We start from the raw sequence: 25,244 nt of genomic DNA on the forward strand, positions 1-25,244 counted from the left end.
ATGAAGCTCTGCTGAGTCAGATGAATCGTTGTGAAGTCAAGGGTTCGTTGGCACAAGGCGTGGCACTGAGGTTGAAGGAAAAGATTAGATGGAGGTTATTTGAAAGAGGCTGTCTCTTCGATCACTTCGATCACAACTTTTTTTTTTTGGCTAACATGAACGATTTCTTGCTTTTTTCAATTTTGCTTATTTCAGGTTATGATAATTGGATAATTGATACCTAATTTTGGTCATTCTGCTTCATATTATACCTTCTAATACTGCTATTTTTAAAAATGTCTAATAGGTCTAGCGCCTCTACTGGCTGGCTGTACAATTTTTTTACCTTCCACCCCCATATATTCAATCTATACTACATGTTCATTACACAGACAAATAATGCTCTTCACTGAACATCCTGTTATGCAGTGGTCTTCGGAAAGTGAGGAAGGGTTAATAAATTAGTAGGACGAACTGACACTAACTTGTCTCCTCTGTATGGATTCCTGCTCAGAATTTGACAGCATGGTATTTTGGCTTAATTTACGCAGAACAGAAGGCAGTGAAGCCATGCTGTCCACCCCCCACCCCAATTGAACCAGTCTAGTGGACTAGGAAAATTGGTGATCTTTTGTAAGTTATGGCAGATTTTTTTCTGTGTTTATGAAGAATAACTTTTTCAACATCTATACTTACAAGTTTGTGTAAGTTTCTGTGGGGTTCTGTAGACTATCTTGCTACACAACTGGGCAGTGGTGGCCTAGTGGTTAAGGGAGCGGCCCTGTAATCAGAAGGTTGCTGGTTCGAATCCCGAGCCGCCAAGGTGCCACTGAGGTGTCGCTGAGCAAAGCACCGTCCCCACACACTGCTCCCCGGGCGCTTGTCATGGCTGCCCACTGCTCACTCAGGGTGATGGGTTAAATGCAGAGGACAAATTTCACTGTGTGCACCGTGTGCTGTGCTGCTGTGTATCACATGTGACAATCACTTCACTTATACTTATTATACTTATAACTAGGGTGAGAAAGGGTGGGGAGAAACAAAGATATTCTGACACCATTTGTGTGTCTTTCATTTTGTCTGTGTGTGTGTGTCTGTGCACCAATGGAAGTGCAGAATGAGCCGTGTAAATCTACTCTTGTTAGATTTAGGTAAACTGTACTTATTTTAATAACAAGTGCTCCATCATTGTCCAACAATAAATAGTTAAGAGATAAACGGCTCACCACGGGTGATTGCTAAAAGCAGAGGGCACATTTCATTCACACTGTGCTGTGCTGCGCTGCAGTGTTTCACGATGATAGTCACTGCGCTTCCACTTCAAAAGTTACTGCTGAAACTCCCAAAAAACTAATGATACATCATCTGCAACAATGTCCTGAATTGCTTTTAATGGATTAAGCCCAGCAGCATTTCATGTTTCAGGGGACGTCCACATATTGATTGGTACCAGCTCCCGGTTCTTGCATCATACAGCGTCTCATTTTCGTCATACAACGTCTCAGTTAGGGAGCAGTGTAACATCATTCATTTTAATGTTATTGTTCTAAATGGTTTACTACGGGTGGGTGGGGCTGGAGGAGTTGATTTTGCTAATTTGGGCATGGAGTGTCAGTAGAAGAAGCAACAAGATTTGAAAACTAGTTTAAATATGGATCTTATGGTGGGAAAAGAGGGACGTACCCACAATTAGGCAGGTTGTTTTAATGTTGTGGTGGATTGGAGTAAGTGTGTGTGTGTGTGTGTGTGTGTGTACGATTGGAACAGCTGGGTCTGCACTCGGTGTCCTTTCAACCTTTGGCTATCCCATGCAAAGGTCAGCGCGGCACTTCAGTCAAATCTTGGATTTCAAAACAAACCCCCCTCCTCCCTTTCTGACGGGTCAGCCCCCGAAATAGAAAAGGGAATATTTTTACACCCCCTCCTCGGTTTCTTGGCTGCAGTCAAACGAAATTCAGGGGGATGAGAAACCCAAGCTAAAGACTGACGACACTGGCCATGGCTGTCCTCGTGACCCGTGATATGGGTGCCAGACCTCCCAGGCTTCTTCGCTAGTCCTCATTTCATACCCACAATGCTTTGTGGCTGCATAACTCATCCACTGAAGTTTATCTCTTTCTCTTCCAAGTCTTTTTCTCCTTGGCTTTTCACTCCTTCCCCCCTCTCCTTCCCATGCAGTGGCTTTGGAATGGTCTCCTGAGGGACGGCTGGAAACACCAGGAACGCGCCCGCTGCAGTGGAGGCTTCTTCCATATTTAGTCTCACAGACCCGTGCTTGGCTTTAATAGTCCTGTGAAGAAGCAGAGCACCTTCGCCGTAGTTCAGCCCATGACGTGAGACCATGGCAGCATCTAGGGATGCTCTTACTGGTTGGGTCTAGTTTTAATTTGGTTTTAATTGATCTCTAGTTCTTCTGCGCATGTCACCTCTTTGGTGCAGTGGAAGTGATCAGTGGTAGATCTGGTGGCCTCTAGTGGTGCTTAAAAAAAGAAAATGCTCAATGCATCTGACCGTTGCCCTTTGACCAAGATGACAGATGGATGCTAGGGAGCCATAATCCTATTGGCCCCTCAAGTCTCGTTTCTGTAGTATTTACCCAGAGTCAACTCCTGCTTGGTAATTGACTATTACTATTTATTTATTTATTTATTTATTTATTTATGAAATAATTCCTCCCTGAACCCCCCGTATTTCCCCATGTCCATCTGTCGATTGCACACCGCTGTTCATGTCCATTAATGTCCACATTTCTCTTCGTCTCTGCTTTTGCTCGTCCTCGTCCATCTCTTCAGTGTCTCGGTGGTTAGGCTTCTCTCTCTCTCTCCTGCTGGGCTGTGATTAATGTGAACCGGGGACACTTTTTATTTTAACCGGAGCACCGTGGTAACCGCACAGTCCAAGGACACCAGCGCATTCAGGTGGATCCCCACCCCCACCTCCCTGCAAAAGACGGTACTTAATATCCCTAACAGCAAGAGAAGCGTTTTTATTTAATTACGCACCGTCCCTGTCTGGTTGGACCGGTGCTTGGGCGTGAGACGACTCCCTCATGCGAATGCGGTGGTGAAAGAAAGGTCCCCGTTGCCCTCGGCCGAGATGAGAGGTGGCCTGTTCTTGTCTTTTATACTCGTCCCCTGACTGCGTGCTCCCCGGGCTTCATCCCATTTTCTCCGCTTTTCTCCCGCTCCCCCCTCCTGCCTCGCAACAGTCTGTCGTGCTGCAGGATCCGGCCGAATCCTCGGCTGTAAGGTAATATTGTACCCCGCTACCTGGCACAGCCTCGTCTGCGCTGATGCATTCTAATAAGACTGCCACTCTGCCACAGACCCCTTTATTTTTCCCCTTTTTTTTTTTTTGGTCATCCACCCAGGGCTTGTCTTGGTTTTAATACGGTAATTTTTACTGTATTATTCTCTCAGGTCACATATGAAACCCCACCTGCCCTCCCGATTCATTTCTTCTGCCTGGAGACAGTCTGCATTGTCCATTGTGGCTGCTGTTTGGAGCAGTCACGACTGCAAGCGCTGCATGGAGACGGGTTACGGTGACCTGGCCGCTGATATGGAATAACACGGAAGAGCATGTGGCATGTAATGGGTCGGTGACTGCAGCGGGCAAACTCGCACAAGCAAGTGAAATGGGAGCCGATGGTTCCAGTGCAATGGATCTGGTCTGGGAAGCGTAGAAGTGCTGACTGCTATTCGGATCTCCTGCTGATCCCTCATCTCTTGTGTCTTTTGTGTGTGTGTGTGTGTGTGTGTGTATAATTATATGGGTTTTATATATAATATATATAATGCGCACACAGAGGGAAACAAACGCAGCAGGGATCAGGTTGCATGTCTGCATATTCAGTGAAATTGGTTTTGACCTTGAAAAAGCCTGTCTGGTTAACAGCAGATAATGTTTCCATTAGGGACGGCCAGGTCTGAAGGTGTGGCCAGTGTGGCCACTGCTCCGAGCCTTCAGCGTTTGGACAGAGACTGCCGCCGCAGACCACTATTACATTGTAGTAATTGAAGGCGATTGCGATTTTCGAACGGGGCATTTACTGGTTAAGTCAGAACCAGCTCCCTCGGGGACGCTCTGCAGGTACATGCCGAAGCCCAGCTTGTAACCTAATCGATTGTGAGAAAGGCACAAAAAATATTGGTAATCCTTTGGTCTCATTTTTCCTTGTGACCTCAGCTGTTTCCTGAGTCCGTCTCTGGTGACCGCTCAGGGTCTCCGGGGGAAAATGAAGTCTCCTGATGGACTGGAATTGCACCCCCCACTGCTGTAATAGATCCTGCTGTCCAAGAAAATGACTCCATGCCTTGAGAATTAATCTTGCAATGTTTATTGACAATGAGCGGGTGTGGGCGGTGGAGCTAGCCGGCGTAAAATTAAATGACACCGCGTAGGTAGACGTCTCAATACGTTTGCGTGCGCTCTCTCTCTCTCTCTCTCTCTCCCTCTCTCTCTCCCTCTCTCTCTCTGCCTCACTCGCTTTATCTGATGTGTAGCATTTGCGACAGGATTTCCAGTGTCAGGTATGACACTGTCGAAGTGACACTCACTCTCAGTAATGATTCGGGATTTTTAACTGCTGTCTAGCCTCCATTTCCCTCCCTTCCCTGTCCGCGTCGCTCTGTTCCGGCTTCGCCCTGGTGGCCATGTGCCTCGGCAGCAGTGGAAAAGCTGCGCTATCATTATGGTCTGAAGGTGTTGAATTGACTATGTTGTCAAAGAACCTTTTCGCCACATATCAGTAAATCAATTTGTGATCAGTACACTGTTTAATTGATTGCTTCCGAGCCATTTGCTCGAGCTGTGTGCTCTTCAATCATATGTGGTAAAATTACTTTGATACATTTTTTTTACCCTGAGAATCCTAATTAAAAAATTAATGTCATATATGCATATATTTGAGGATTGTGGTGCATTATATAGGCAGCCTGTTACCCCCTGATCACTGTGTCATTTCTATTTAGTTATTTATTTATGACTTTAATTGCCTTCAATGGGCAGCAGCACAAAAGGATTTCTTCACTGTGGAGATGAAGAGCTGCTGGTTACCCTGTCTGATCTTTGACCTCTCCTAAACTACGCGCGGAATCTTGTTATGGTCTTACACGTCTTCCCCTGTATGGATTATCAAGCGATGTCTTGTTAATAATAATTTGCGCAAAGCAGTGATTTTTCTCTCATGCATGAGAAACAGTTCGAAGATAGAAGCTGGTGTTGATCAGGTAACCATTAACAAATATTGACTACCTCTTGTGACCTAAGAATGTAATTAATGTAATGTCCAAAGTCACTAGCACTAGTGATCTATTGTATTGTAGCTTCCCAGAACAAATGGGGAAATGGTCTCTGGGATCTGGAAACGTTACCTCGATTGTCAGCTAATCCCGACGTAGTCTAGACACATTAAACCTCTCAGACTCTTCAAGTTCACCGGCAGTTTGTCCCCAGCCCCTTTTAAGCCGCCACCCTTTTTCCACTTCCATTCTAATGAAAGCTTCTCGTAGACCAAAACTGGCAGAGTATAAAAGACCCCTTTTTTTTTTTTTTTTTTTTTTTAAACACAGAATCCGCTTTCCAATCAGATCCCATTACAGGACTACCTGGCAGAGGAGAACGGGAAGGACTGAGGAGCAAAGCCGGCAGGCCATTTGGGATCTTAATGTCTTCTTTTTCCCCATCCTGAACCCATACCCTCGTCCTTGGATCGCACTTGATGGGTGTCTCGTCGTCCACGGCGACGACTTTCTTTGCCTTCTAATCTGACGACAATTCGGCTGAATTAATAACGGAGTTTGTGGCCGGTGGCAGTTTAAGTATGTATTGCAGGGACATTCCTACAGCTCACTGCCCCAACTACGATCCTCCATTTTCAACCCGTAATCATGTAGGGTCACTGGAAAAGGGTCACTGACAAGGCCCCTCGTAGGGACATAACCTGCACAAGAATAACACTCATGGCCAAGCCAAAGGTTTGGTTCCGGCATTCGCTTTGACTCCAGTTGACTCTGGGCGCGCGTTTAATCGATTTTCAGCGAATACAGAGTTTTGTTTAATTGATTTGTATTATGACCCTTTGTCAGATTGGAGACTGGTGACAGGAGGGGCAGTGGATTACGACACCAGTCGATGCGGTACGTTAAGCCATGCCTGCTGGTATATGTGGAGGGGGGGCGGCGGGGGCTAAACAGAGGTCAAAGGAGGAATGCGGTCCTCCGCGCCAGACCTATTTCTAATCTGTGCGTAATCTCTCCAATCCCTCAGCACGTCCCAACACGGGATGACAGCCCAGCACGGCGCCCAGTGTGGTGATTTCAGACTAGGTAACTCAAGCACCCCACCAAGCATTTATTAGGCGTCCGACGGTACAGTTCGTAACTCGGTTTTTCGGCCCCGGTTTGTACATTTTGTGCGTAAAGACGACAATGCGGGGGTAATTTTCTTGTGTTTATCTCTTGTGCCTCGGTACGTCTGTTTTTTTTTTTCTTTGTCTGTGTGCGAGTTGGACTTCCAGTTCAGATCCAGCGTGCGAAGGTGGAGTCACGCGGGGAGGAGCCTTCGCCTGTTGGCACGAGCACTAGGCTGCTTTTAAACTGTTAGTGCCAGTGGGCGAAAGTTCATGTCCAAATCACTGGACACTTCTGGACCAATTTCCAAGTGAATTGCAAAATTCCGTACCCCATGAGGGACGAGCCAGAGAGACCCTCTAATAATTCTATATTCGGTTTAATATTCTATTCAGTACCATTGCACCCTTAGTGTTTATGTGGCTGCTAAACCCACCGCAAACGATGGCGCCCTTGCAGTAGCGTCAGGGTGGCGAAGTCTCGTCGTCCAGGGTGTTAGTACGTCGGGAATATTGATCGGTGGCTTTGCAGCATGCTGCCACTGAACCGCTGTGACTACAGCAGCCACAATCCTCCTACTTTGCGTACTCGACTGCCCCAGATCCCGGGCTAACTGGCCTACTTCCACCCGTCTGCAGTTAATTTAGACTTCCTGCTAAAGCTTTACACTAGAGCTCATTTGGAAGCAACGCAAAGAGCAAATGTAATGATCCGGCGTATGAGTTAAGCAGGTAATGATTAGTGCTGCACATTAGAAGGGCTTCCATTCAACAGTGGCGCACAGTTCGCCGCGGCTTTGACTGGCACTAGTCTAACATCCTTCTCTTAATAGCAGTCATGTGGTCGGAAGGTCAGCTGGTCGGAGCGTCTGACAGGACGCCTCATCACATTATAAACTAATATTAGAATGAGGATAAGAAAGAAGGCCACATGGCCGTATGCGTCACCGCGACGGTTCTGGGTTGCCACAGCTTGGGGACCAAATTGCCATTATGCGTCTCATCCCAGCTTTGATTAGCCGGTCACAATATTTTGTATCGATGATTCTTACATTAACACTTTCGTAGGTGCAGAATGTGTGTGACAGATTCAGTGCACTGGAAGCTTTTTCGAGCGTACTCGGACACGGCCTGTTTCTGTCTGTGCTTGGCGAACAAGTGGAAGAAGGAAGAGGGGGTGTTGTGAAAAGGGCCAGCAAGGGAGGACAGGTTCCATCTGCTTTTGGCATGGGCCACATTTAAAGCTTGGCTGGTCACAAACAGCTTGTGCGCGTAAGTCATGGGACCAAAGATCAGCGCTATATATAACATACCTTAGATAACAGGCCGCTCTGAGTGAAACCCGAGCGCCGGGTAACTAGCCCGCCAGAGAACGAGATGAATGGGAGCGCTTGCGCTTATATCGCCCTTCATCCATTCCACCAAAAACATTATTCCCAAAACTTTCATATCCCTGAGGTTCAGGGTTCAGATTCTAAAGCTATTGAATATGAATTGAAGGAGGGGGGTATTAATATTTAGTATTAATATTACTGTATGAACGCTCCACTTGTTTAACCTTTCTGGCCACGCTCATTATTCTTTCCACAGCACCTTCTAGCCTGGAGCTTTATACAGTCATCTCTGGTCTGGTATGATTACATCCATGGACGGTGGCTTTGTTGCACACGGACATCCATCACACTCTCCAGTGCAAAGCGCCAAATTTTAATTTTCTTCTGTTTTAATCTCCAGAAAGATGCTAAATTGTGACCCCTGAGTGACCTTTTTCCTGTTCTCCTCTCCTGCTTTGCTCGTAACACCCCACAAAGCTTATATCAGCACATATTTAGTCGTAAGCATTATCAGAGAGGATAACTCAGAAGATGAGAGAAGGCGTTTTAATAGTTTCACATCTTTAATATTCAAACATTCTTTACTTTTAGGGCATTTATCAGACGCCCTTATCCAGAGCAACTTACAATCGTTAGTTCCAGGGCCCGTCCCCCTGGAGCAATTTAGGGTTAAGTGTCTTGCTCTGGAACACAATGGTGCTACGTGGGATTTGAACCTGGGTCTTCTGGGTCATAGTCTTACCTACTATTTTAATTCAGCCATTGTGCATTTGATTAATCTGCCTGTGTGTATGTGTACATACATATATTCATTATAGTCCTTACTACCCATTACTGTAATGTACTGGCAAACATTAGCACTATATATAAAAAATACAGAGAGCAGGACTGGTTTTGTAGTTGTGTAGTAGTGCATATGGTTAAATGCGCAGTCTGTCCCGTGACACGTTTTTAATTGGAAATGATCCCCCGTCTCCCTCGAGTTGGAAAATCACTACTTTTAACGGGCTGTGGAACGTCTATAAAAAAAAAAAAAAAAAAAAGAAAGTCTCTAAGAACCAAAGAGAGTGTTTGAATGCTAATGGGGTGGCTCAAATACAAGAACAACCATAAAAGGAAAACAACCTCGAGGCCTGACTGAAGGGGTCCGCAGCACAGGCTTTTGCCCAAGGGCCACTTATGGTGTCAGTGATAGGATGTAGCCAAGGGGGCCTGTCTCTCTGGTGTCTAAACCTCACCCCCCGCCTGTGTGTTTTAGCAGCAGCCAGCACTGCAGGAGCGTATCTGGAGGTCATGGAGGCCGCAGTGTGTGCTGCAGAGGTGTGTGCTTTTGCGTGTGCTTTTTATTGATTGATTGTTCCGGGAGCTCCAGAGCAAGGGATGGATGGAGGTTGAGATGAACTTGGTTGGGAACGTGCGGGTGTTGAGATGTGTGGTGAGATTGATTAGCCTGGGCTCCTCTGCCAGGGCAGGGGAGGGGGCGCGTAATGGTTGTTGTGTAGCGTTGGGATGTGCGCACGAGGCACGTGAGCAGCTATGGATGCGAGTGGAGTGCGAACTGCACTGATTTGCTCCGTCGAGGTCGATCTCGGTCCTTCTCTCCGTACCTCCTGTTATATCTTCCCACCCGTTTCTCATCTGTATTCTCTCCCTGTCACGAAGCATTCACTCTGTGTTCTTGCAATAATTCTAGTGCAGCCACAACGTTTGAAGGTTATTGCGGTTCGTGCCTATCAGTGCCTGCAACAGATTAAATGTGATGTCAAGGCCGCCTGAGATACTGTGTGTTTACAGATTTCAGAAATGCGTGCGATAACGTGGAATAAAGTGTAAAGCATAATGCAAAACTGTATCTGACCTCATTAAACTTTTTCTTTTTATCTTGAGACCTTATTTAAGGCTGTTATCGCTAGTTCCTCATAATGAAATGCGCCTTTTCATCCCATGCAAGTTGCATTTGTCCCCTATTGTTTCCAAACAGCTTTGCCTTTTGTCCAAATTGATTGTTAACAGTAGGCAGCCGCGAGAGCCTGTGTATCAATACGCCGCCGTCGCAGGCGGTTGACCCTGGCGGCTTGATGACCGGAATATAATGGCAGTCGCTCAACGCGGCGCGCGGGAAATGGAGAAGGGAGTAGCCAGTTACACGCGCAGAGCACCTCGTCAAAGATGCATAGGTGGATCCCGGCAGAATATTCATGCTGCACGTTGTTCTTCCTCGCCTCGCCTCCCCCGGCGCGTCGCTGCTGGATACGTCGACGTCGCTGGCCTGCTGTCTCGTGGGCCTTCCGACTTGTCCCTGACCCAGGAGACCACACCCCACTTCCCTTCTCACAGGGTTATTCGGGACATTTCCAAAAGGCTCCAGTCTTTGTCACGTTTTCTTTGAGTACCATAAATGCTGTAGTGTTCATCGTAATATAACATGGCCAATGACATTTAAAAAAATTTTTTTATATAATTTTAAATGTGATCTAAATGATATATAGATACAATCAATATGTATTTATATTTCATTTATGCAAAGAGAATTGAGGTATTTACCAAAACTCTAACTCTTAAAAAATATCTATACTTATATTTCATGTGAATGTCAGATGAAACCGCTATTTCCGACATATTATGAAAAAATAAAGAAAAATTCTTACAGTGAAATCTACATTTTATATATATGCGAAGAGGACAGGATTGAAGGTGCATGCGCTTTCGACTCATGGCTCCGCCTCGGCGTCTTTTCAGCAGCGTTCATTAGCTGTAATGAGCTGCCGCTGACAGGTTGGAGGTGACCGTCTGCCTCCGAGAGCCTGATACCTTCCCGCCGTTGCCGTTTCTCGAGTGATGGAGCTAAGGCTAGCTTAGCTTTTATGCCCGGATACCATGTAGAATAAGTCCTATCTTATGTTACAAGGTCTGAAGGAGATAAAGACCTTTTGAAGCAGTCCAATGACCTTCCTTGTTTTTTTTTTTTTCCACCCCCCATCCTCTCTCTGTACAGTATGGGGAGGAGGAGGTTTGCTCGGACCGCCTGGATGCTGACTTCCCCGACATTGACCTCTCTCAGCTGGACGCCAGTGACTTCGACTCTGTCAACTGCCTCAGTGAGCTGCACTGGTGCAACGAACAGTCAGACAGCTCCCCTCCCTCAATCCACTACAACACAGATCCTGAGCTCTTTGAGGTGAGAATAGAGGCTCCGCCTATTTTGGTTACAGATTTTACTTTACTTTTCACCCACTTGTGTACGATCAACCATAACTCTGGTAAAAGGGAAACATCAGATTTGGGTGTATATGTCTATATATTTATTTTCTGTTATTGAGAATGTGTGTATTTTTATTACATTATTTGGTCTTCACGGTGTCATCTGGTGGAAAATAAACACAAATGTAGTCCTGTAATGTAGATTTTATATGAAGCACTCAATGCTGAGATCAATCCTATCAGTTTGTGCGTGAGTTCAGATCCCACAATATCTGCAAACACGACTGTGGAAAGATGTCAAAGTTCATTTAAAATTTGTAAGGAATAGAACTTGCAGATCAATGTTCCCCTCCGACTCACGAAAGCCTTGCCTTGAACATTTTGTTCCAAACTAAATGCAAAGATTTCAGCCCGCCAATGATGCGCCTGCCTCATTCACTCAGTTCTTCATACAATCCTTTGCACAGATTGATTTTTAGGCATCAAACAGGGAATATCCCCATAGGGCCTCGTTTCTGAATTCTAGTGGAAACCATTGATCTTGAAAGCGTTGCTCAATTAACCTTCAGATGGGAGGAAAGAGGTAAAGACGAAACCTCACTCTGGCAGATGGATGGTAGATGGATTAGCATGAACCTGGGCATGACTGGAGCACTCGCCAAAATAGAGAAATGGAGGTCAGCCATCTTTATATTCGCCTGGCTGACCGTACCTTCTGCGTAAAGGAAGTTTGTCTGTGGTGTAAGGTTGAAATAGGTCTGCAGTTGCTCAGCCAATAACGTATATTGATGATGTTCAAGTAGGATGAGATTAGATCTTTAGGTTTGTCTTCCCTTGTGGTTTGAATTAATGTAGGTGAACGCAAAGTAATATCAAAGGTGCGTTTTCACTGAAAACGACGTTGGGGACAATAGGGTTGACAGAAATAAGAGGGGAACAAAGAGATAAACTTTTTAACAAGAGCAGTACATACATATTTTACATTGTGACTTTATTACTAATTAAAGCATAATTATGGGCTTAAACCACTGAACATTCAAGGTAGATTTATGTTATTGATAAATGTTTATAAGAATTCATTTAGAAATGAATCCACTAGATCAATGAGATTAGATTTAATGGTTTTATTATGTCATGTTATAAGCGGCCTTCCTTATTATATTAGATTAAAAGAATGAACAAACACACCTTCTGTAACAATCTGGTTTCTGAAAGTAAACCAGTTCTCCCCAGGGCTCAGGTGAAGGTGTTCACCAGGTCCTCCTTACCCCCCCCTGCAGATAGAAGAGGAGAATGCGGCGCTGCTGGCTGCACTCACAGACAGTCTGGACGGGATTGTGGAGGACGAGGTGGTGGGTCTGCCTGACTTCCCCTCATTGGGCGAGGAGCCCGAGGAGGAGGAGGCAGAGGAAGAACACGTCCCTCGGGACGGTGAGCCGATGGCTGGCTCACCCAGCTCAGAGACTGAAGACTCGTCTCTAGTAAGAACCACTTCCTTCCTGTTTAAGGTGGATTTGGATGGGCCTCTGACTACCCCACAGCATGGGTATGATAGGCAACAAAGGTCTGAATTTTTCTCATTTTGGGCTTTTCTTTCATGTCTCTTCATTTTTTGTAAGAAGGGTGTTAAAAGGCTACATGTACAGTGCCGCTGTCCACCTGCTTGTTACCAGGGCCTTGTGTTCTTCTTTTCACCCGCCAATATCTTAATTAGGAAAAGTCATGTTTGACTGTTTTTTTAATAGCTAAAAGTGTTTCAGAAATCTAAAGCCAGAAAAGCCCAAAGCAGTGGCCTCATGGTTCTCATTTCTCATGAACCCTCGTTGGTCTTTTACTCCATAGAAGCAACTTTCTGGAAGATCATGCATGGTGTGAAAAAATGAACAGGTAGCAGTAAATTAGTTAAGCGTACCGGGAGCAGAGGAACAGCTGTAGTCGTAACACTGACATTATACAGCATATTTGCTTTAGCTGAAAAGGAAGAGGAATTTAATCTCATTGACTATTTGCATGGGCTTTTGATGAGGAACCATGTGCTAAACTGGGAATTGAGCAAATTAATCTCAGTTGGGTTCATTTTTGCTTACTGAGTGCAGACTAACCCAAACTATTCAAATATACAGTAGGCATGATGTAATCTAGCAAGCTGGCTACAATGCTAGTGTCTAAAAACATTACTTCTCAGAGACATCTGTGCTTTTTTCCCATCCTATTAACTCTCCGATTGGACAATCATAACCCGTTTGATATGTCATAATAAGGGTAGGCTTTATGTTTTTTGTTGATGGTGATTTTTTTTTTTATGACCAACTAGTTTAAATATACCATGTTTCTAACCATTTAGGAACAATTTTAGCCATATTTAATAGTCAGACATGACTTACCACTTAATGTCTTCTGTCTGTCTGTCTCCTGCTTTTAAACTGTTCTTATGCTCTGTGAGGAAGGAATGTTGGATCCTATATCTGCCTCCTAGGTCCCAAACACCTGTGCCAGTCTAAAATATTCACACACATCTGAGTGTGTGTGTGTGTGTGTTCTCCACACACGCTCTACCCCATTCCCTCGCTTCTCTCCCCTGCTTCCAGGAAACCGCCACATTTCTCTCTAGTTCCCATGCATCCATCTGTGCAGGACCGCTGCTTTCCTTGGAGCGAGCATTTATCGACGTCTCCTTGAAATGTTTTATTTTGCGTGCGCGTTTGTGTGTTTTCATCATGCATGTTGCTGCTGATGCTGTAAATCACAACCACCCGAATGCAGCAGGGAGCGCAACTGTCATTACTTCAGTTTATGCTGCAATTTCTTTGTGCTGCTTGTCCAACCAGGATGACTGGTCCCGAGTCTTACGTAGAATTCGTCCTGGCAGGTCCAGAAAACACGTTTTGTTCAGAGTTACAGAGGCCCCATTGTGGAGCCTTCATGGGTGCCACTGACCGCATCTTGCATCTGTCAGACCCTCACACTAATCCATAAAACAAAGAGCAAATTCTGGAAATGGGCATAATTGCAGGATGCTTGGGGAAGGGCTTTATTTTAAATTGATGAAAATTGCCCGTCGGTGTCGTTACGCAATCAAATTACAAGTGAGGGTACGCCGAGCACTAAGGCGAAAGTAAGAGCGCCGTGCCTTAGACATGTTAAGTAATTTTTGCCAACTCGAATGCATGTTTTAAAGAGTTTGTGATTACTGACGTAGGCGCGCATCCGGTGTTTCAGGCTGGTCCTGTAATTACAGCGGCGGGGCGGACGAGTGAACTGCATTCAGGAGGGGGGCGGGGTTAATTTGGCCTGATGACGACGAGACAAATTGAGTCGTAACGGCCCGGCCCCACCCTTCAGGGACGTGTCAATAATAACGGGGAAAACGGAGCCTGCGGGGACGTTGGCTCACCCCGCCTACTCTGTTTCGCTACCGCCTCCACCCTGGCAGACAGTACTGGCATCTGGTTGCCCAGGGCTCCTTCCGGTGGCCGCGGCCGGAACGGCAGGCGAGCCTCCCGCACGGGAGCAGTTCACTCTGCAGAACAGGGGGCCGCGTTGATGAGACGGAGCGTCCCCCCCCCCGCCCTGCACACGTCTTTACTGAACGGGACTGCTGGCGGGCGGGCACAGGCCGAGCCGGCCAAGTCGGCGCGTTTCAGCAGCTGCGTCGTGACTGCTGGTGCAGCGCCGCAGCCGGTCTCTCCGCTCTGAGCTGCTGCGGCAGTCACGACACAGCTGGTCGTCACCCCCACCCCCCCCCCACCCCCCCCCCCCCCCCCACCCCCCCCCACCCCCCTCCCGTCGTTGCTTAGTCACAAGCCGAGCATTATGACATTGTGGTAACCAATATTCCTTTGCCGTTACGGGCCGGCCCGCACGCACGCAGCGTGGATTACAGGCTCGCTTCTGATAAGCTGATTTATGCCAACTGTTGATTTTGCATGCAAGGGATGACCTCACAGCCCCGAAAAGGGGGAAAAAAGCACCCAGAATCCCCACCCCCTTATGGCAAAAAGAAAAATTAATTATTTGATTGGTTTTATTTCTGTAATTTGAGATATATTTCAGAATGTGTTGCTGCTGTTTTGTCTAGTGAAGGAAGTGACTTGCCTGTTAATGACCTGTGCCGTCCCCTCCCACAGCTGAAAAAGCTCTTGCTCACCCCCAATGTGCCTGTGGGCCTCGACTCGAACAAAGACTGCAGCCTGCATCGCCATAGTAGCAGAACCCAGCATGTCAAGCCCGTGAGGCCAGTGGTAAAGGTAAGAGGCTCTATTCTCCACTCATTTTGGCTTTCTGCGTTACTCCGGGGGTTTGTCCTGCTTCGAGTCTGAACAGCCAGCTAAAGGGTAAAAGGGGATGGGGACACAGAGCAGGAAGCGTCTTTTCAGACGCTCTCAGTTTGAGACCTGGAGGACCCTTTTGAGATCTGCTCCTTCTCGGCTCAGCTGACCATCCAGCGGCCTCAATAATCTTGGCCGTGTGTAATTAGGCTAATTCAGCACAAATGACGGAAATGCAAAGAAAAAGGGGCCTGAAACGGTAGAGAGGCAGAGCGCGGTGAGAGTGGAAGTCATCAGGTCGGACTGGCTCTGGAATCTGTGGAATTAAGAGAAGGCTGCTGCCATCTGTCCCTCTAAAGCTTCTTTCTGAAATGGCCCAAAGGGCGGCATGCAATTCCACCCCTCACACTCCCGCAGCCCGGCATGAAATCCTATCCATCATAATATCACTCTGGTGACCTGATGTCTTCTGAACCCCGACTCGGGTGTTTGAGGGAGCGCTGGCTTTTGAAACCACTCCGGACGCTGAAAGGCAGCCAGTGTGGATGCCGCCGTATTTTCTGCACAGATGGCAGAGCCCAGCTTACATTTTCTCGCGACGAACGAATTCATATAGTGGTGCAGATTGCAGGTCACATCTGTAATCCGCTTTTTATAAAGAAAAATAAAATAAAATGCTGTTTCCATACGAATCAGAATCGCAGTTCACACCCATCCAACCGGCGGTTACCATTACATTTACATTTACAGCATTTATCAGACGCCCTTATCCAGAGCAACTTACAATCAGTATTACAGGGACAGTCCCCCTAGAGCAATTTAGGGTTACGTGTCTTGCTCAGGGACACAATGGTAGTAAGTGGGATTCGAACCCGGGTCTTCTGGTTCATAGGCGAGTGTGTTACCCACTAGGCTACTACCACCCTACCACCCATTATAGATGCAGCCTGCTAATTTATCAAAAACCATGAAACAATTATTCCGTTTTTCTCTTCGTAGAGTGACTGCACATGGCCACAGGGCCATAAACAGCGCGCAGTGAGGCCTGCTGGCCGCCTGTGCACCGAACTCCACCGCCACCTCACCACGGCCCACGAGGCCGCCAACAGCCCCACTGCCTCCCCTGACAGCGAGGAAGAGGATGACGATGACGAGGACAGCGAGTCTGACGAGGACGAGGAAGAGGAAGAGGAGGAGTCCTCCAGCAGCGAGGGTGAAAGTTTCCCGACCGCGGAGCCGCCCAAGCCTCAGTTCAGCTCGGAGCGGGAGCTGCGGTCGGTGGTGGAGCTCATCAAGTACATGCACACCTACTGCCTGCCTTCACGCAAGCAGGCCGGCTGGGACCGCAGAGAGGGGGGCGCGCTGGCCCGTCGGACCCCAACGCAGTCAGTGGCCGCCGCCCGGGCGCCGCCGAACCCCCACAGACCCGCGCCGCCTGTCCCTGGCAGCAGTAGTAATGCCAGCGCCACCGCTAACGTCCGTCCCCACGTGCCCTTCGTCCGCAGGCGGGAGGCGAAAGCGCAGTGTCTGCTGAGGGAGCTTCTGCAGACGGTCGCGCCGTTCGACGTGAGCAAGCCTTACAGAATGCAAACCCCGCCCTACACCCACGACAAGGGGGTGGCGACAGACAGAAAGGCTGACGGCCCGAGCAGCTTCGCTGGTGCAGCCTCGTGGCAGGCTAAAACTGAACTGAAAGACCCCGAGATGGAGAGGGCTCCGGGCAAATCTGCCAAGAGCCCAGAGCCAGAGGAGGCCTCGTTCTCAGTGCGCCGGTCCCGCCGTCTGGCCTCATTCCCCAGCCGATTTGCTAAAAGGTTTCGGGCGGGGCCAGAGGATTGGTCAGTTTCGCAGCATCCCCCAAAGGCTCCTTCACAGAACTGTGAGGAGAACACTCAGAAGGACTTCCTGGAGAAAAGTCCAGGTAGCAGCAGTCCATGCTGTAACAGTGGTAAGAGTTTTGAATTATCATTATCATTATAGAAAATATGCTTCCTTAGTATCATAATAATAGCACTGAATGTCTTTTTTTTTTTTTTATTGAGTTACAAGAGCGCACATGTAAGTGACTGTAGTTTAATGGTTCCCTTTATCACTTTAGATTTTAACTTGTCTCTTGTAATATAGCAATATTTTTATATAATGCTTTTCTAATGCAAACATTTGGCCTATGGTGTATATTAGTATAACACGGTTCATAGTTCAGTGCAATAAAATATCACGGTAATTGGCTGAGCTTTACAATTGCACAATTATTATTTATGTGCCTTGCTTATTTTACAAGGTACAATATTTAATGGAAAAAAGCTTGTTTGCTAAACTCGAGTTCATTTCTGTGTAATATTTTTTACCTTTGATCTGGATGAGTTGGATGTGATAGGCATTAATATTGAGTTTTGCTCTGTGTAGATGGCTGTTATTCTTCACACACACACACACACACACACACACACACACACACACACACACACACATTATCGTCATCATCACAATCATCAGGCTGCAGTGTGACTCTCCACATTCTTAGCTCTGTTGCCTTGTGTAATTAGGGATGCCAATGATTGTCTCTCTGTCTCCTCTGCTTCCAGAGAATCGAGCGTGCCTGTGTCTGCCGCTGACTCCCAAATCCACAGGGTTCGTGTCCGTATTTCCTTAATCTCTCCTCTGTTCCCGAGAGCTCTGGACTCCTTCCAGCCACAAAGCAAATGCAAATCTCTTTTTAAATGTAGCCTGGGCTGCTTCCACATTTAAAATTACAGCTTGAAGATCAGGGGAAAAAAAACACACAATATCCCAAACAATTTAACACATAAAGACTCACATAGTAACAGAAGTCTAAAAATAGACCAAAGCTCCTAAGAGGAGGAGTCTGGTTCCTTAATTACAAAATGCTTGTTCGGGGTAAACAGCTAAAAAGGGAAGTAATTTTCCCCGGCATGTTAAACGAAAGAACCCTCAGTGAGAACATTAGCAAGGCTCTGGGTGAGATGTATTAAATGAAAGAGCATATTTTGCTCTTATTGACTCTGCTTTCTTTGTCTTTTTTATTATTTTTTTTTGTTGAATCCCTCCCCTCTTCCTCATTTTGACCTTTCTGTGGTCAGGGATGCACAGTATGGTAACAAGCCCTTTGAGCAGACGCTTAGTGTGGAGCTCTGTGGCACAGCAGGTAATGTTCAGATCATTTTCGGTTCTCGTGCATTTACATATGCTGCAGTGCAGACACAAACTGTGCGTTTAGCATTTTTTCTGTTTCTATTTCTATTCCTCAGTAAAATTTTAATTCTGTACTGTTTGTGTTCAAAAATTCTTACACTGGAAACTATGGTGTTATTTTTTACTCTTTATGTACACATACACACCTTTTAAGATTTACTTTGATTGGATAAAGTATGATAATATGTCAGTGATTTGATCATGACAATTCAATTCATTGGAATTAATTAATTCCACAGGCCTCACCCCGCCCACCACACCACCACATAAGCCTGTGGAGGAGGAGATCTTCAAGCCGGAGGGCAAAGGCGAGACCCCGGCAGCCAAAGGCTGCCTGTGGAGGGCGCACATCCGCAAGGTGCCCGAGCAGACGGAGCTATACGCACAGCTGCGTCGCATGGGCCAGGCCGGCGACACCGACACCAAAAGCGCCAGACAGCGCGCGTACAGCGACCACGACTACTGCCTGCTCAACCTGGGCGACGGGCACAAGCAGACGCCATCCGTCCTCCTCACCCCCACCACCCCCACCCAGCTTCTTCTGTTGGAAGCACCAGGGTATGAGGGCAACGCAGCTGAGAAGCAAGACAGGCTCCAGCAGAAGCCGGAGGGTGGAGAAGAGGGGCAGCGGGAGACGCCTCAGGCCTTATCACCCCAGCGACCAGAGGATGTGGAACACCCCCTACTGCCTTCCCCCTCCTCCCCCTGCTGCCCGCCACACTCCCCCAACAGCGACGTCAGCTGCAGGTGCTTATCGGTCACATGACTTCCTGAAATAAATGGTGCCGCATGTCTAGATGGAGGAGGAGAGTCTGAATAGAGCATGGAGTTTCTGCAAAACTAGATTCTAAGTGACAAAGAAAGTTAACTTATTATTGCTATTTCCATAATATCTTGCGTAACATACCTGTGTTGCCTTCCCTGAGAAATAATAATATCGAGTTTGGTCTCCGCTGTAGAAAGAAACCTGTCAAAATTTGCAATGACCTTTGACCTCTTCCTGTGTGTAGCAGCGAGAAGTCTGAGACATGCCACCGAGACAAGCAGAGGAACAAAGTCAAGGCCGGGCAGCAGGACAGAGTGGTGCGTGGCCGTCACTCGTGTTGCTTCTCCGCAGATTTTCAGTGGCTCCCGGACGCGTTTCCTTCATGCCTCTGTTGTCATTTGTTGTTTGCGCTCAGGATAACTGCCAAGTGTTCTACATTCACAACTTGCCGAGCAGCGTCACACAGACAATGCTACGCAAGCGCTTTGAGGCCTTCGGCGATCCTGACGACTGCAAAGTGGTCATTAAGAAGGAGTACGTTCCCCTTCCCATACAACTCACGCACTGCCTCAAGCGCATTGATTCTCAGCCCTCATGTTCTGTGTGTGTGTGTGTGTGTGTGTGTGTGTGTTTGTGAGTAGAGAGCGCTGTGGGGTCGTGACCTTCAGGCAGACTGCAATCGGGGGTACCCAATGGCACAAGTCTATGTTTGAAAGTACAGGGTCTAACCGCAGGTTCAGCAGGAAGCGTTACATAGACCTGGGTAAGTACAACTTGGACATGTTTCTGAATAATACAAAAGCCTAAGAATTTAACAAAAAGGTTCTTGTGAATTTCTGTTTATTTCTTTTAAAATGCACAAATACAGTAAATACTTTCATCCATGTCTTTTAAGAAATGTGTTTTTATAAAAAATTAAACTGGGACGGTCAGTTTTTTGCTTTTGTGCATCTGTGAGGTTTTCAGAATATACTGTTATTTTCTATACATTGAAATAAGCCAACACATAAAATACATATGTAGCTTGTGCAACCTTCCAACTGGAGTAATGGCCTTTGGAGACCACATTGGGGGCAATATTACATCTGTAGGATTTGTATGCCTTTACTTCTTCTCTGACAACTTATTTTCATGTTTACAATTAGTGCCATCTAGTGGTGCTTCCATATATGACACTCCATTCTACTATACTTTTTTTATTTTCATTGAATAAATAAATAGTTCAATTATTTATTAGGCTTCTAATTCATTTTTGAGAATACATTTGCCTAAGATAGAGTAAAACCCTCTTTCCTTTTTCCCCCCCATTCCCCCAGACGAGGCAGGGCCAGGACCAGTGAAGAGCAAGTACGATGCCCTGGACTTCGACACACTGTTGAAGGAAGCCCAGAAGAGCCTGCATCGCTGACACGCCTTATCCACCCCACCCTTCGACCTCCTGTCCCTGAGTGTCACCTCAGTACCTCAACCAAGGCACCTCTTGATGTTTACATTTTTAAAGTTGGAATAAGAAACAGACTCTTCTCTCTTTTCACTGAGGTTTAGAGGATGCAGGGACCGGAGAAGGAGGGAGAAACAACAAGTGGAGAAAAAAAATGATAATACAATGAACACAAAAAAAGCTGCTTCCGGTGTGTGCTCATGATGTTGTCGCCTTGTTGCAAAAAGGCCGAGGCCTCTGTAGCAACCCCTAGCTCCTCTGTTGTGATGTGTGTGTGTGTGTGTGTGTGTTGTTTTTTGTAGACCCCACCCAAACCCCGACCCTGTGTGTCACTGTCAGCAGACCCGCAAGACTCGTTTCTCCTCTTTTCTGTCGTACAGTATATACCAGTAATTGCTTTATATTAGCAACTCGTGGGTGTTCAACTGTGTGTGCTAAGGCAAAAACTTTAAAATGGATTTAAAAAAAAAAAAACAACAATAATAATTTATAAAAATTCTTAAACATAGTTTACAAATCGAAATGGAGAAAAAAAATGTTTGTAATATGTATTTACAACTTTTAATGCTTCCTTGATTTCATCTATGCACTTAAACGAGGTTGCGCTTTCTCTCCCAGTGATCCTCTGTCTGATTGGCTGTGGGCTAAGCTGCTGGTTGCAGCAGATGAGTGAGCAAATATAATAATAATAGTTGCACTATTGTCCGTCATGTACATTGATGAATGAGTAGAGTGGTTTAAGAATGGTCTAAAACAAGTCTTTTTATTTCTTAACATCAGCGGCGGCAACAATGATAATGCTAATGATCTCTCATACTCACTCTCCATAACTATTGCACAATAAGGTCACGGGTGCCAGAGCACATGCCAGGACACCCCAGGGCCGGAACTCACCCTGGGCAGGCCAACCCCCCCCCAGAGCAAGATTAATTCTAATTATGATTTATATGATTAAATTAAGAAATATTTAAAACAGTTGATATCATTTCTGGTTTGCAATATGTTGTTGTTATTATTATTATTGCATTTTTGGTTGTCCTGAATTTTGTATTATGTTAAATTGTTTTTATACGATTTTGTATTATTATGAATATTTTGAATTACATATATATAATATATATATATATATATATAAAAGAATGGAATGTACTCCCGTCTCTCACATCTGAATGTAATGTCCACAGCTGCCATCTTGCTCCTCGTGTGAGAGTTTAAATTTGTGAAACCAGCAGCTCAGCCCTGGCCCACCGCACTCCTGCCCTTCTGCTCCCAAAGGCTGATGTCTGGTAGAAAGCGTGTCTCACTATTAGCCCCATAAAAGATAGACAGACAGGAATAGTACCATGCTTCCAGAGATACTAAGGGACAAAAAAAAAAAAAAAAAAAACTTTTCCCCTTTTGAGATGTCATGTCTCTACGGTGTTTACATCTTCCTCTCTCTTTCTCTGTTCCTCCTTTTCAATGCCTGGAGGATTGCAGTTTTTTTTTTTTTATTATTTTTTAATTTTCTTTCTAACTTTTTTCTTTTGTGGCTAATCATCTCTCCTAATCTCTTTGAGTGTCCAGACGTATATTCGTGTGTAACCAGCCGAGTGTGTTGTCTGTCGTCTTGTGCTGGGCTGGTGCTTCAGAGGATACCCTGTGATGGATGTAGGGAGGAGTCTTTTTCTCCCCCTCCCACCACATTTATTTCCACTTTTTATTTTTTTAGGGATCCCTGTCCTTTGTGAACACAGCTCGAGTATACTGTGCAGTGTAACCCTGTGTGTGTCTCTCCTCCCCCCAACACGCACACCTTTTTTCCCCACACACACACACACACACACACACACACTTATATACACAAGCGATAACTTCTTCCCTCCCCCTTATTAATCACCTCCTCAGTAACATGAGTGAATTGAATGTTTACACCATAAATTCTCTTATGACTTTACTAGAAGGCACACTAAGTACAAAAACGCCTTATTCAGTGTTAAGGGTTCCCCATTGGGATGTGCCTTTTCGGGGTACCCTCCTACATGAAATATTTACTGCTCTTCATGGGGTGACCGTGAACCATTAGGTGGTCGACTGAGATCCATTACAAAAACCTGAACCTGAATGAGCGCTTAGTCTGTGCTTAGTCTGTATGCTACCGCAAAGTGAGAGAACGTGCTTGTTTACATGATTATATAATGGAAATATATATATATGATGTGTAAATAGCATTCTCCAGAGCGTAAATGTGACCCCACAGTGATTGGTCGCGAAAAAGAAACTAATGGACATGAACTTGACACTGCTGTTGAGAATCCCTTTATTCGTTTTTTTTTTTTTTTTTTACTGTTTGGTTCATTTTTTTAAAAATACAATTAAGATGCAATTTCTAAGATCGCCTTTATGTTTTTTTTTTTTTTTTTTTTAAGTTATAGGGCAATCCTGCACTGTACATAGTAGACTGCTGTGGTCAGTGTCCTGCTGAGCGACAATAACACCTTGTTTTTCCTTTTCATAATTTTGCTGTCTAGTAATGACATGTACTGTGCTGTAAGTCACATCAGTCACTCTGCTGAGGCGCAGCATGCGCACACGTCCTTCGACTCTGCCGGCAGGAGGGCGTGGTCCGTGTGCTTGTACTGTAGGATCGCAGTGGCAATAGGACGTTTCCGTCGGTGCATCTAGAAGAGAGCCTTAAAACATTGGGGGGGGGGGGATACAGATAAACGCTATCACTGAGTTGAGTCTCCTCTGACGAATAGCCAGTGTGTTCTTTTCTTCTTCTTAATAACTGAAGAAATTAAACTTTTTTCAATACAGCCATATTATGAAAGATATATAAATATACATAAATGTGTATAATTTGTGTGTTTGTGTAGATAAATATATAGATTATATAATTTCATACAGAAAATGTTAACGTTGACGTTTTTTTTTTTCCTTGAGTGTTGTAAAGCACTTCAGATTTTAAAAAATGTGATCAATCTCCAGTGTGTACACTGAAATGAATAAGAAAGGAAAAAAACTCCAAAGGGAATCTTGTTCAAGCGCAATATGATTTTTTATTTTTTTTTTGCAGGTCATTTATGGCAGAAAAGTAATAAATTAAGTCATACTCTGGGCAAGTTGACCAAAAAAAGTATTTGATGTGATCTGAGACTAAATGAAATCCTCAGAAATGCATCAAATTCATTTTGCAAATAAGAATGTTATTGTCTCATATATATATTGTTTCATGTGTTTTATTTAACAACTTTTATCACCCAATACACAAAACATGCAATACTGTCCCCATGCATCAACACCACTGTTCTTTCTGATTTAATCGTCATTTTCATGCGGCAGAATGCGTGTCCTGTTGCCGTTTTACCGACGGGCCATGGGAACTGTTATCAGGCTCTTTCAGGATGTGTGATCATTGATGAAACAAAAATCAGTGTAAAGGGCATACTTTTTTTTTTTTTTTTTTTACTTTACATCTAATGACTATCAAATTCACCATGATTGATTTTCTTTCTTCTTTTTTTAACTTAGTTTTTGGTATATGGCAAATACTGCTAGTAAGATTTTATATTTTTACATATATTTGGTTTTATTTTGCGTTCTTTTTTATTTATATGCCACTTAGCTTTGGATGTCTTTTAATGGTGTTTTTCAGTACTGTGTGATTTTCATATGTTTTGAGAATGTGGAGACAAATGCATTTCAGTATTTTTGAATTGTTAAAATCTAGTTTTCATAGATAAAATCTATAGTGGAAATTATCTGATGTTATATTTTAATTCGTGTAAATAGTTAAGGAAAAAAGAAGAGTATGTCTTCTTTTTAAAACTGAATACATTTCTCTTATGAGATTGTTTACATTATTAAACTGTAGAGATCCTCATATACTGTAAAAAGTACATATATTCATTGATTTGCCTCCAAAAATAAAAAATCCTAATGAAGAACAAATTCCTTGTGAAAATGAACTTTTTTTTTTCATCAGGCAGGCTTCAAGTTCTCTGATTCGAACAGAAAATTAATCGATACAACAATATTGTGTATTTTTTTTCCCCCCTTGAGTGATAGCTTATTGATAACTGGTATCAACCATTGTCTAAATACAGTGTGTACTGAACATCATTATTGTGGCCATATATTTTGAGGTTCTTTGAAGGCCTCAGCCAAAATTGACCTGGCCTACGTCAATCCAAACCAGATCAAGCTCCAGGGCTTGCTAGCTGAACGATATTCATTTGTGTGTAGTATGGTTGCTTTGCCGCCACCTGATCCCATGCTTGAAGAGGTTAGTGGATTTATTTGACTTCACATATGGAAACAAGTTCATAAAACAAAGCAAATTATGAAAACACACTTTGTGTTGTGACTGAAATATTGGACGTGTTTGTAGACTGTCCCTTATTCAGTAGTCCTACTGAAAACTGAAATTTCAGTATTTTTACAAAAGAAGCTCTGCATTTCAAGACATATTACGTAAGTACATAATCAGCCATTCTCTGTGCTCCTTCCCAGTTGTAAGAGCCCTTTGTGTGTAACGTCTCACGTTGCGTCACACTGCACGTTCACCCCTGCTTGTAATAATGCTGAAACTGGGGGAAATGTCTCCTGGGTATTTGGCTATAAATACATAAAGGAGATAGGGTCCGGAACTCAGAGATAATGTGAGGTGTTTTTTTTTTTTTTTATTATTTATGCGATTCAGTCCTCC

The 25,244-nt window shown here is 44.9% G+C and overlaps 1 protein-coding gene across 1 annotated transcript in view; it reads left to right on the top strand.

Annotated features, from left to right (window-relative positions):
- Positions 1–24,487, top strand: part of ppargc1b (peroxisome proliferator-activated receptor gamma, coactivator 1 beta) — a 42,544-nt gene extending 18,057 nt beyond the window's left edge. Inside the window, exons 2-12 of the mRNA XM_028959439.1 lie at positions 10,661–10,843; positions 12,147–12,347; positions 14,994–15,113; positions 16,134–17,082; positions 17,720–17,765; positions 18,236–18,300; positions 18,587–19,094; positions 19,358–19,430; positions 19,529–19,647; positions 19,755–19,876; positions 20,430–24,487. Of these exons, the coding sequence (XP_028815272.1) occupies positions 10,661–10,843; positions 12,147–12,347; positions 14,994–15,113; positions 16,134–17,082; positions 17,720–17,765; positions 18,236–18,300; positions 18,587–19,094; positions 19,358–19,430; positions 19,529–19,647; positions 19,755–19,876; positions 20,430–20,521 (2,478 nt within the window). The 3' untranslated portion in view covers positions 20,522–24,487. The remainder of the gene's footprint in view (positions 1–10,660; positions 10,844–12,146; positions 12,348–14,993; positions 15,114–16,133; positions 17,083–17,719; positions 17,766–18,235; positions 18,301–18,586; positions 19,095–19,357; positions 19,431–19,528; positions 19,648–19,754; positions 19,877–20,429) is intronic.
- The last annotated feature ends 757 nt before the right edge of the window (positions 24,488–25,244 follow it).

The sequence above is a fragment of the Denticeps clupeoides genome, chromosome 18 (assembly GCF_900700375.1).
Source record: "Denticeps clupeoides chromosome 18, fDenClu1.1, whole genome shotgun sequence".
Taxonomy (NCBI): Eukaryota; Metazoa; Chordata; class Actinopteri; order Clupeiformes; family Denticipitidae; genus Denticeps; species Denticeps clupeoides.